This window comes from Delphinus delphis, chromosome 20, assembly GCF_949987515.2.
Source record: "Delphinus delphis chromosome 20, mDelDel1.2, whole genome shotgun sequence".
Lineage (NCBI taxonomy): Eukaryota > Metazoa > Chordata > Mammalia > Artiodactyla > Delphinidae > Delphinus > Delphinus delphis.
The window spans coordinates 20,691,734-20,703,777 of NC_082702.1; the positions used below are offsets into that span (position 1 = coordinate 20,691,734).

The window sequence follows — 12,044 nt, forward strand, 5'->3', positions numbered from 1 at the left end:
GGGCTGCAGGTGCTGGGCTACAGTCACAGCGCCTGGATGGACGGGGCTCTGTCCCTGGGAATCAACCATGGTGTGGTGCAAACATCTGACCCCACTGGAACTGCCAGCATTCTCAGGAATGCCCAGAGTGGTGGACAGTTGTTGACATTTGCCACCTAGCATGGTTTCAGTCCTCAATCACAGAGGTGTGTCTGAAGCAAGAACACTCCTGGACTTCGCAAACACATGAGTCAATAAACTTTCTTTTTATTATTAAGTCAGTCTGGGTAGGGTTTCTGTCACTTGCAGTTAAGAGTCCTAACACAAAACACTGCTTTCTCCAGCACAGGGAGGGATGAGGACAGGACTGCGAGGCATCAGACACCTGGAGGGAGGTGAGACTGGGCCAGAGGGCTTGGCAGGCCACTCTGGACCACGGGGAGCTCAGGCTGCAGTTCCTGGGCCTGGCGGGCACCCACAGCATGGCAGTCTCTTGCCTGGCTCTGGGTGAGCCCACATGCCTGCCTTGACAAGGCCCAGCCAGCCAGGCAGGTGGGCATCAGCAAGGCAGGTGGGCAGGCACTGGTTTCCTGGAGGCCTCTCAAGACCCACAGTCTTTCCTGCAGGGGGGCGGGGTCAGGTCTGGGGATTCAAGGCCTCAGAGAGGAGGGGACCTCACTCCAGTGCAACCTTCTCTCTGGCCCCTAAAGCTTCCTGAGTTCGTCTAATTCAAGGGATCATCTGGATCAACAGCTCAAAGGGCCGAGAAACGACATTTGTTCCCAAGAGGCCTAAGTATTTTGGGTTTGCTAAATGAAAAGGTAATTACCTGAAGTGGAACTAGAAGGACGCCAGTATCCAAAAAGAGGCATTGGGGGTTCAGAGAAAAAGAGCCACTTCCACTGTGCCCACCACCCCGTGGGGTAGGGTCCCATGGCGAAGGGCCCTGCAGGGTGCCGGGCAGCTTGGGGAACTCTGCCCTCTCAGGGGCCCGGTCAATGGCATCCGCTTGGATGCCGAAGTGACTAGGGAAGCCCTCCCGCATGTCTGCAGACCCGGGGTCAGCTGTGGAAGGACGACCAGGAGACTCCCGAGGCGTAGAACTCCACGCGGCTGGGCCAGTCACCATCCCCACTGCCTTCCCTGTCCTCGTCTGAGTCATCATCGTCTCCACTGGACGCTCCGCAGACGGCCCCGGCCAGGTAGGCCGGCTGCCCGGCGGCCCCGGTGCCCAGCTCCTCCGCCTCCTCCTGCCGCTTCTGGGCGGCCAGCTCGCGGAAGCAGAGGCTGCAGACGCGCAGGGGCTTGGGCGAGAGGCGCGGCAGGAGGAAGCGCTCGCGGGAGCACTCGGCACAGACCACAAAGCCGCATTTGCGGCAGTGGTGGCGTCGGGTGAGCGCCGAGAAGCGCGTCTGCGTGCAGCGCATGCAGATGTCCGTGGCTTTGTCGGGGATCCAGGGCGCCGCGTGCTCCGTGCTGGGCTGGAGACCCGTGGCCAGCAGCTGCCGCCGCACACACTCCTCGATATGGCTGATCCACTCCTGGCGCTCGGTGGCGGAGGCGGCTGACACCACGAAGGACTTCTTGGCCGTCTTGATCATCCAGCGGTTCTTGGCCTGCAGGGTCTCGGGCAGCAGCTCCAGCGTCACCTCCTCCAGCGGAATGATATGCTGGCTGCGGTACTTGCGCTTGTTGAGCACGATGCTGCCGTACACCAGAATGTCGTTGAAGAGGAAAAAGATGCGCGGTTTGGCCTTCTTGCGGCACTCCTTGGTCAGGACGCCCTCACCCAGCAGCACTCGGCCCGGCAGGGCCAGTGGCTGCCCCGATGCCCCGAAGCAGCTCTCAACAGCCGCGATGCGCTGGCTGTTGATCTCCGTGTTCGCCAGGTAGTCCACCATCTTCGGCCACTCGGCTGTGGGAGGAGCAGCAGAGGACGCGTCAGCTTGCTCAACGTGGGGGGGGGGGCTCACCCCCAGCTCACCAACCCATCCGTCAGACAACGCACTAATTACCCCACTGCAGGCCCAGACGGCCACTCAACTAAGGAAACTCGCTGCCCCAGAAAACGACCCTTAGACAAGGAGTTACTGGGAGGTGAAGGGGGAACCCCCCGCCCCAGTGAGGGGCGTGTGGAAGCCAGCTCGGGATAGGAAGGCAGCAGTAAAGATGTGTGACTGAGAAGTGGGGGCTCGAGCCCCTGGGGAGCCTTGGAAAACAGGGTAGAACAGGCCTCAACACCATCCACCCAAGGGGCAAGGATACTGAGCCCCAACTGCCTTAAGAGGCTTCTAGGAGCACTGACTACCTGGCACTTTGGGCCTGCCCCAGGTGGAAGGGTGCAGGTGCATGCACGAGGATGGGGAGTGCCAGGCAACGGGGTGTCTGCAACCCCAACCTGTCAGTGACCCCCCCCACCCCACCCCCCATCTACCAAGACAAAGCATCGTAGACCCTGCAACCCACTCACTCAGCCCATGAGCCCAGTGGTCACCACCATCATCATCACAGGTACCACTGCTGAGTGCTTCTTCCATGTCAAGCATGACTATCTCATTTAGTCCTCACACCAACCGTAGCAGGTAGGTCCCCCCTTGACAGGAGGAAACTGAGGCTCTGTTAGTCACTAGGCAGCCTGGAGCTTGCACCCCTGGAGACGGTGCTGCTCAGAGCCTTCCCCCATGGGGCAGGAGGCCTCTATCCTCCTCTGCCAAGCGCTCCATGTGGTAGCCCCAGATCTCACCTGGGCCCCCTCTGCTCTGTCCATTCCCATTCCCTTTGACCCACCAGACTCACAGCTTTGAGGACACCCAAACACCGCCGACCCCAGGGCAAGCCTGCAGTCCCAGCTCTCCCCTGAGCTGCCCCCGTGACCTCCCACCAGCTCCTCTTCTTTTCCAGAAACAAACCACCATTCACCTAGTTGCTGAAGCCCCAAATCTAGGACTCCGCCTTGAATCTCCTCTTTCCTGTACCCCCATTCGACCCACGAGCAAGCTCCATCGTTTTTCTGTCTCACGCTTGGCCCCAGTCTGCTCACTTCTCACCACACAGCTCCACCAGTGAAGTGACAGCAAGGCTACCTCCCTTTCAGAAAGTATCTCTCTGACAACCCCAGCTCAGGCAGCTTCTCCCCCTACCCAGGACAGGGTCAGCAAACCATGGCCTGAGGGTCAAATCTGGGTTCATGTATAAGGTTTTATTGGAACACAGCCACATCATTCATTTACAATTGTCTGTGCTGCTCTCCTGCTGCAACAACAGAGCTGAGAGCTGTGACAGAGACCACATGGTTACAGAACCTAAAATTTACTCTTTACAGAAAAAGTTTGCTAACCTTTTCTGTAGGATGTTACCCTATTTTGCTTTTTCTTCACAGGACTTACCAGGACCTGATATTTTCTTGTCTATCCATCATCTGCTTGCGTGTTTTCTATTTCCCTCACCCACTTCTAAGCTCCATCACAGCAGGAGCCTTTTCTTGTTCACTGCTGTATCCCCAATGCCTGGAACAGTGCCAAGCACATAGTAGGTGCTTCGTGAGTGGCTAGTGAATGAACCAAAGCTCCCTAGGGCCCACCACAGGAGGAAGGAGCCAGCACCTCCTATCTCTGAAGAGGAAGCAGATGAGAGCTGACCCCACAGCCGCTGCTGCCGCCACCACCATGTGCGCACAAGTGTACAGGCACACAGCACACCCCTGGCCAAACTGATCACACACGCAGAGTTTCTGGGTCACCACACTGCAGTTCCGTAAGTCAGGCTACCTGTGGGAAGCTGAAGTGTGGCCAGCGCAGGGGCTGGATGCATTACACAACAGGGGTGCTCGGTCCCGACTCACGCACCCCTTGCCCCTTTCAGACCACAAGCCATCCTGAGAAGTGCTGTCCACACCACCTTATGTAAGAACCACTATTTTTAGGCTGCTGATCTCGGCTGCATGTTGCAAACCTAGCTGATTATGGGTGACAGCCCTGGGCTATCCTGCTAGGACCAGTCACTGCATCCCTGCTGTGGACAGTCTGGTAACATTCCAGAGGCCACCCCCAGGACCCCTGGGCTGGGTGCTGGGCCCCGGGATGGGCTGAATGAGGGCTCCACTGGAAGAGCTCAGAGTGTAGCAAAGGAGGGAGAGGCACCAAGAGCAGTGACTTTGGGACCTACAGCAGCGACAATGGAGATGCCTGGCAGAGTGGAAAGGGCAGAACAAAGGGTGAGCTGGGTGCACTCACACAATGGGCTACTGTTGGCGTTTACAGTGACTCCACCCGATTCACGTGGGTCATCGTGGAGCGACAACAGACACCAAATGCTGAGTGGAAAAAGCAACCTGCAGAACGGTCTGTATGACACCATGTATGCAGAAATTACGCAACATTTAAAAAGTGTTCAAGAACTATATCTGCGAATAAAAATGGGTAGGATGGAACCTCGCACCCATAAGGATAGCTGCTATCAAAAAAAACAGGAAATAAGTGTTGGTAGGGAAATGGAAAAGTTGGAACCCTCCTGCACTGTTAGTGGGAATGTAAACTGGTGCAGCCGCTATGGAAAACAGTATGGAGGTCCCTCTAAACATTAAAAATAGCACTGCCATATGATTCAGCAATCCACTTCTGCTTATTTATCCAGGAGAATTGAAAGCAGGATCTCCAAGTGGTATTTGCACACCCATGTTCATAGCAGCATTATTCACAACAGCGAAGAAGTGGAAGCATCCCAAGTGTCCATTGATGGATGAGTGGATAAACAAAAGGTGGTACAGACATACAATGGAATATTATTCAGCCTTAAAAAGAAATCCTGTCACTTGCTAGAACACGGATGGACACTGAAGACATTATGCCAACTGAAATAAGCAAGTCCCAAAAAGACAAATACTGCATGATTCCACTAATATGATGTATCTATAGTAGTCAAATTCATAGAAACAGAAAGTAGCAAGGTGGTTACCAGGGCTGGGGGTGGAGGAGGAGGAAGAACGGGGTCCGGGCGGGGGCTGTGGTGGTGGAGGAGAGCTGTTATTTAATGGGTACAGAGTTTTGGTTTTGTAAGATGAAGAGAATTCTGGAGATATTTCAAAACAATAGGAATATACTTAACACCTCTGAACTGTAAGCTTAAAAACAGTTAAGATGGTTTTCAAAAAAGATAGATACAAACCAAAATCAGAAGAAAATTTTATTTCTTTCATTTAAAAGAAGGCAGCAGCAAATGTGATAAAATCCCAATACCAGTCAGTTCTGGGAAGTGGGAACATGAGCTTTTTCTTTCTTTTTCTAAATTTAAGGTCCTCAAAAAGAAAAGAATTACAGTACAATGTCTGGGTCAAGAGCTCTGGGCTCTACTGGCCTTGCAGCGGGTCACCAGGCTGGGCCTCCCCTGACCTCACAGCAGCAGGGCCCAGGCTGCAGGACATGCCAGGATGAACATCTGAGGACGGAATGCCACTTGCTCCCTCCAATACACCTGGCAGCCACCTGGCAGAACTGGGTGAAAACCCAATCTTGCAGCCACACGCCGAGGCCTAACACATTCAGCACTGAGCAGACAGACTTTATGTGGAGAGAAGAGTAGATGCCCCCCACAGTGGGTGAGCTCTGGAGGCAGACTTGCCCAGGTCCACCTCTGACTAGATGCTACCCAGGTGGGCACCATGGAGGAAGTGAGGAACAGCGCCCAGGGAGGGGAGAGCTTTGGGCAGGGGAGGGCCTACAACGCTGTCTCCCCGTCCCTTGTAGGAGGCCCCAGGATGCCCCACACTGCTCTGTCCCTAGTCAGTGGTTTACAGACCCCCTCCAGGCCCTGTTGGCGGCAAAACATGGCGCAGGAAGGGTGGGGAGTACCTGGTGACAATGAAAGGGGTCTGGGCTCTAAGCTGACTCCACACACTGACTGGGGTAGTGGGAAGCCTCTTGTGCCCCCTCCTCTGTGGGCCTGCAGCGAGTACCAGCTGGGGTGAGGGGCCGGGCAGACAGCATCCTCCTGGGGGGCTCCCCCACATCTGCCTACCAGATCTGCCACGACCAGAACTTCACACCTGCTATAACATGGCCTGGAGATTTTCTTTTTCTTTTTTTTTGACCGCCCCCCTCACTTCTTTCCCTCACCAGGGATCGAACCCGCACCCCGTGCAGTGGAAGCACGCAGTTTTAACCACTGGACCGCCAGGGAAGTCCCTTGGAGATTTTCTTGGTAGATGAGGCAGCATCCCCACCTCCCCATCCCCCACCCCTCCCAGCAGATGGGGAATCCTGTTCTTATTGTTCTCACTAGGGAAGTGAACCATCCTCCCTTAGAACAGGGGAGGAGAGAGCTGAGCCTGTGCCCACTCCTTTTGGGGCCACCTGCCCCAGGACAGCCTGTGCTGAGCCCCATGTGGTACCCCAGATGCTGACAGAAGGTGGACACTCTCGAAGGGCCAGTGTCTGGGAACAGGGAAGTAAACAGACCTGCTCTTTCTTGCAGGTTTTGGAAGGAGGGCAGGCTCCTGGGCTGGCCTTCCTGAACACAAGGGATCCCACCACCCGAGCTGGGCCAAAGGTGCTCTCAGTGAGTGAGCCATGCCCTAAGTGTCACTGGGTGGCCAGGGTTCTGTGCTTGACAGTCGAGGTGTCACACATGATCTACACCAGGAGTGGCAAATCTATATCAAGTCTGAACAACTGCCAGTTTTTCTAAATACAATTTATTGGAAAACAGCCGCATGCGATGGGGACTGGCTTGCAAAGCCTAAAATATTTACTATTTGGCGCTTCACATAAAAAGTTTGCAGACCCCTGATCTATACCACCACATGCTGTCAAATGCATAATTCAGGGACTTCCCTGGTGGCGCAATGGTTAAGAATCCGCCTGCTGGCTTCCCTGGTGGTGCAGTGGTTGAGAGTCTGCCTGCCGATGCAGGGGACACGGGTTCGTGCCCCGGTCCGGGAAAATCCCACATGCCGCGGAGCGGCTGGTCCCGTGAGCCACAGCCGCTGAGCCTGCGCGTCTGGAGCCTGTGCTCCGCAACGGAAGAGGCCACAACAGTGAGAAGCCCGCGTACCGCAAAAAAAAAAAAAAAAAGAATCCGCCTGCCGATGCAAGGGATACGGGTTCGAGCCCTGGTCTGGGAAGATTCCACATGCCGCGGAGCAACTAAGCCCGTGCGCCACAACTACTGAAGCCTGCACTCTAGAGCGAGCGAGCCACAACTACTGAAGCCTGCGCGCCTAGAGCCCGTGCTCTGCCACAACAGAAGCCACCACAATGAGAAGCCAGCTTGCCACAACTACAGAAAGCCCGCGTGCAGCAATGAAGACCCAATGCAGGCAAAAATAAATAAATAAAATTTATAAAAAACAAACAAAACAGTTTCAGTGTGACTCAAAGCGTCCATTTTCCCACCTGCAAAAAGGGCTGATGACAACTCTCCCCCTGCACAGCTCTTCAGGTGTTCAGGGAGAGAGAAAGGGAAGGAGATTCCAGGTGACTGCAGGCTGGGAAGGAACTGCCACCTCTCTCTGGGCCTGCCTCAGTTACTTCCTCTGTGAAATGGGAGATTAAGCCCGGCCCTGTTTCCTTTGACAGCTCCCACCAAAAGTCACAAACTCACACGCTTCAGGGGCCAGGCGGTTCCTAAATGAGAGAGGCCAGCGAGCACCTAGGTCACGGGGAAGGCGCTTCCACCCTCCCTCTCTTCCCTCCTTCGCTGGGGCAACTATCTCAGCCCACTTCTCCACACCCCGCAGACTGGGACCGACGACGGCGTGAGTCAGGAAACCCTGAACCATCTCCGAACAGCGGGAGCGCTGAGATCCCTCTGCCCCAGGGCTCAACGCCCACGGGCGCCTCCTGACCTTTTCCGTTCTCACGTCGCGCACACCCCGGGGGCCCTGCCTCGACCCCGGAGACCCCTAACCTGTTTTCACCCCGGAGACCCCTTACCTGTTGTCACCCCGCTATCCCTGGAGCCCCTGCAGACCCCGCCCCGCCTACAGCCCGACCAGCCAGTAATAAGCGCCCTGCTCCGCGCCTCTGCTCGAGGCCAGAGTCCGAGACGGTCCTGGCTGTGCGCCCGCCCCGCCCCAGCTCCGGGGCCATATAGTCGAGGCGTCCCGGGGAATTTGGAGGCGGCCGGCCGGCCGGAAGCCCGCCTGCTCTGCTCGTCGCAGCCCGACCGGGGATCCTTACCTCCTCGGCCTGGGCCCCGCGCGCCCCGCCCAGCAGCCTGCGTGTCACACCGCACTCCGCCGCGCCGCTCCTCTCGCCCTCTGGGGATAACCCCAACCGCCCAAGCCGACGCGTTCCAACTCTCCCCGACACGCCCCTCGCGGCAGCTCCGCCAATTGGAGCCCTGGCGCGCGGCGGGGGCGGAGCCTGGACTCCAACTCCAGAACCACAAGTTCCCGGGAAAAGTGCGCAAGCGGAGCGGCCAGAGTTGGAGTGCGTTGTGGTGCGCCCCTGCTGCGAGCCAGGGCTGGGCGGGGCTCGTTTGTAGCTCTCTCCCGGGGTTGGGTACCCCGTCTCAAGCCCCCCGGTTTCCCTTTCCGACGCCGCGCTCTGCCCGCTGGCTGTTCTCGCCAGGCAGCAGACTTTGAACTCGCCGGACTGGGGCCTGTGAGCCAGGAAAGGGGGAGGGAGGCTTTGGCGTTATTGTGCCTTCTGCTGCCTCTGGCGGGATTCCCTGCTGCTGGCTGGCATAGTCCTCTCTCAGAAATAAAGAGATTGATAATCATAATATGAAAAATAAGTGTTTTATCTGTTTTATGTTTTAAACTTTTTTTAGTGAAAACTTTCAAACATACATTGAAAGAAAGAGACTAATTTAATGGACTCCATGTACCCATTACCCAGCTCCAACATTACCAGCAGGTTTTGTCCCCCTTCTCCCCGCGCCCAACATACCACCCCCCACTGCCGCTCCCTGGCCAGCAACACTGAAATGAAATGAAAGTCCAAGCCTCGCCATCACCACTCCTCGAGGGCTGTCTCAACCTCCCTCTGGCCTCCTCTCAATACTTCATTTCATACTAGCTTCTTCCTGTTCCTCAAAACCCCAAGGTTGTTCTCACCTCTGGGCCTTTGCACTTCCTTTTTGCCTCCAGATCTTCCCATGGCTGCATTTTTGGCATTTAGATCCAACTCAAACTGTCCCCTCCTCAGAGGCTTCCTGCACCCCATCACCCTCATCTACCTCACTCCGTTTTATTATTTTGCAAAGCACTTCTCTCAACCTGAAGTCATCTGATTAGGTCGCTTGTTTACATGTTCATGGACTATCTTCCCCACCTAGGTAGGCTGTGAGCCCCGTGGGCTGGACAGTATGCAGCTTGTTCATTCCTCTCTCTCTCCAGTGCTGAGAACTGAGTTCAGCGTTTAGTAAATGTCTGTAGCAGGGATGAGTTTGTCTTGCCAAATAGGGGAGACCTGGGCACTGTGAAGAGGGGCTGGCTCAGTCCAGGGCAGTGCCTGCTGGGCCAGGACCAAGGCAAGAGACAACAGCGGGAGAAAGAGCTGACCCAGCTCCAGGTGCCTGGGTCCAGACCTCTGACTCTGCCCAGGGCTGGGGCCTGAAGGGCTGGTGCTGGGAGGCATGAGCTGAACAGGGGTGACCCGCTTTCCTGGGTGGTGTGGGCAGAGGCTGTGAGGTGGGGCCCGGTAGTGGGGATCTGCCTATCTCAGCCGGAGTGGAGCGGGGCTGGGACATGGGCGCATTGCCACAGGGCAAGGGGCTGGGGCAAGGGAGGAGAGAGCAGGGAGAGGCTAAGAGAAAGAGGAGGGGTGGATAGGCAAGTGTGAGGGCCACCAGCTGTGACCTTGGAGAGTCCACATCCCCCCACCATGGCATCCCCACCTCCACCACCTTCATGGTTATTACCCTCACCCAACATAAGCCACAGCTTCACAAATGTATTTAAACATTTATAAAATGCATTGCCAATATTTCGTCTTGAGAGATTACAAAAAAATTTCAGGATTTTCAGCTTCTCTTAAATCAGAGGATTTGAAAGATCTGGTCCCCCATCTCCGTACAGAACTGTCCCCTTTAGATGGGGCACGTGTTCTCCCACTAACCACAGTCCCCACCATTCTCTGTGGTTTCCCTCTCACCCCCCGTTTACGCATTTATGTACCTGCAGTTGAATAAGCATTTGAGCTTATGAGTTCTGATGGTATACACCAGACAGAGGGTGGGGGAGGCAAGACCCCAAGGTCCCAGAGGCTGAGTTATAACCAAGGAGGTCAGTTGGGACACTGAGACACTGGGAAATGCCATCCCAAGTTGTTGCCCGGGGTGGGGGAGATGGAGAGGGACTTTGAGCTTAGCCTTGTAGGCCATGTTTTGTGACAGCCTCAGTGCCAGATCCCCTACCTCCCTAGCAAGAGGGGCCTTCTCCAGGAAGGCAGGCCCTGCCTGGGGTGAGGTGGCTGTAGGAAGGGAGCTGGAAAGCCCTGTAAACAGCTCTCTGGCATCTGACTCTGTGCTTGGCACAGAGCAGGTGTCCAGGAAAAGGAGGCCTTTTCATGATTCTGGAAAACCAGAGAGAAGATACACAGCTGTTGGTCCTGGAGTCAGGAGACCCCCCAACTAGCCTTTTCTCACTGCTGGTCCAGGGCCCACTGGGGCCTCAGTCTCCTCATCTGTCCTTCCTTCCAGTGCTGATATTCTATGGAAGTGGGTGGAGCTCCAGGAAACCCCCTGGAGGCAGCACAAGCTCTGATGCTCTAGCTGTCCACCCCTTCCCACCAGAGACCAGCTGTGGGTGGAGGGCTGAGCTCCTCCAAATAAGAGGAAAAACTCATGACTCAGGGAAAGGCAGAGGTTGAGTCAGCCAAGCCACAAGCTGTGGAAAAAATGAAGTGTCCCTGAGGCTTTTTCAGCTCCTCGGGTAAGGAGCCCTTTCTGAGGGAAAGCTGGCTTCTAGACTTTGGGAACCAGGCTTTCAGGAAAGCGCCTGTCTCAGGGTTTTCAGGTTAGGGGTCCCGGCAATCACCTCTGTGGAAAATGCTAGGAATTTATATTGGATCAGTTCTTTTTTTTTTTTTTTAAATTTATTTTTGTCTGCATTGGGTCTTCATTGCTGTGCGCATGCTTTCTCTAGTTGCTGCGAGCGGGGGCTACTCTTTGTTGCGGTGTGCAGGCTTCTCATTGCGGTGGCTTCTTTTGTTGTGGAGCACGGGCTCTAGGCGTGTGGACTTCAGTAGTTGTGGCACGTGGGCTCAGTAGCTGTGGCACGCAGGCTCTAGAGCGCAGGCTCAGTAGTTGTGGCACACAGGCTTAGTTGCTCTGCACCATGTGGGATCTTCCCGGACGAGGGTTCAAACTATGTCACCTGCATTGGCAGGTGGATTCTTAACCACCGTGCCACCAGGGAAGTCCTGGATCAGTTCTTAAGTTCGCCTAAGTGCCAAGCAGTGTGTGCTACACACTTCACATCATCTTATCTTTCCCCAGGCTAGACCTGTGATTCCCAGCGTTGGGCTAGAGAAAGTGAGACAGATGCCAAAGCATCTAAGGGTGAAGTATTGAGACTAATGCAATACTTTCTCTCACTCTTGTCTCAGCAAGAGTGAGAGAAAACAGAGTGGGCAAAATAGTATCAATTGATGACCTTAGGTCAGGGGTCAGAGAAGGATCACATGGCACATATTCTGGGCTTTGGGAGCCAGGATCCCTGTGGCAACTACTCAACTCAGCCATTGTTGTGCGAACAGGGCATAGATAGTGTGCAAGCACGCGGCAAATGTCACTGAGGGACACGCGTCTGACTGTCCTGTCATTTTTATGTGTTGTGACATCTTCTTCTGAATTTTTTACAACCACTTAAAAATATAAAATCCCTTCTTAGTTCACGGGTTGTACCAAAACAAGCTGCAGGCTGGAGTCTGCTGAGCCCTGACTTACAGCTGTTCATCATACTTTTCCTGCAACTCTTCTGTCTGTTTGAAGATATTCAAAACAGAAAGTAGGGAAAACAAATAAAGAAAAAAAGGAAACAGAGGCCACCCTGCTTATAACAGGCAGACTTTGAACTAGTCAAGTTTCCAGGATTCTCCATGCTGCCTTCTTTATCAATTACA

At 54.9% G+C, this 12,044-nt stretch overlaps 1 protein-coding gene across 2 annotated transcripts; it reads right to left on the minus strand.

Moving 5' to 3' along the window:
* Window positions 1–210: 210 nt before the first annotated feature.
* On the minus strand, window positions 211–8,274 carry PLEKHF1 (pleckstrin homology and FYVE domain containing 1). Of its 2 annotated transcripts, none has more exons than XM_059999210.2 (2): window positions 8,154–8,274; window positions 211–1,894 (listed from the first exon to the last, which is right to left on the minus strand). In XM_059999210.2, exon 2 carries the CDS (start codon window positions 1,878–1,880, stop codon window positions 1,041–1,043), a length of 840 nt encoding a protein of 279 aa, XP_059855193.1. In that variant the 5' UTR covers window positions 1,881–1,894; window positions 8,154–8,274; the 3' UTR covers window positions 211–1,040. The 2 variants fall into 2 exon arrangements, with proteins under 2 accessions (XP_059855193.1, XP_059855192.1); XM_059999209.1 differs by lacking the exon at window positions 8,154–8,274 and adding an exon at window positions 7,908–7,941.
* Window positions 8,275–12,044: the final 3,770 nt, after the last annotated feature.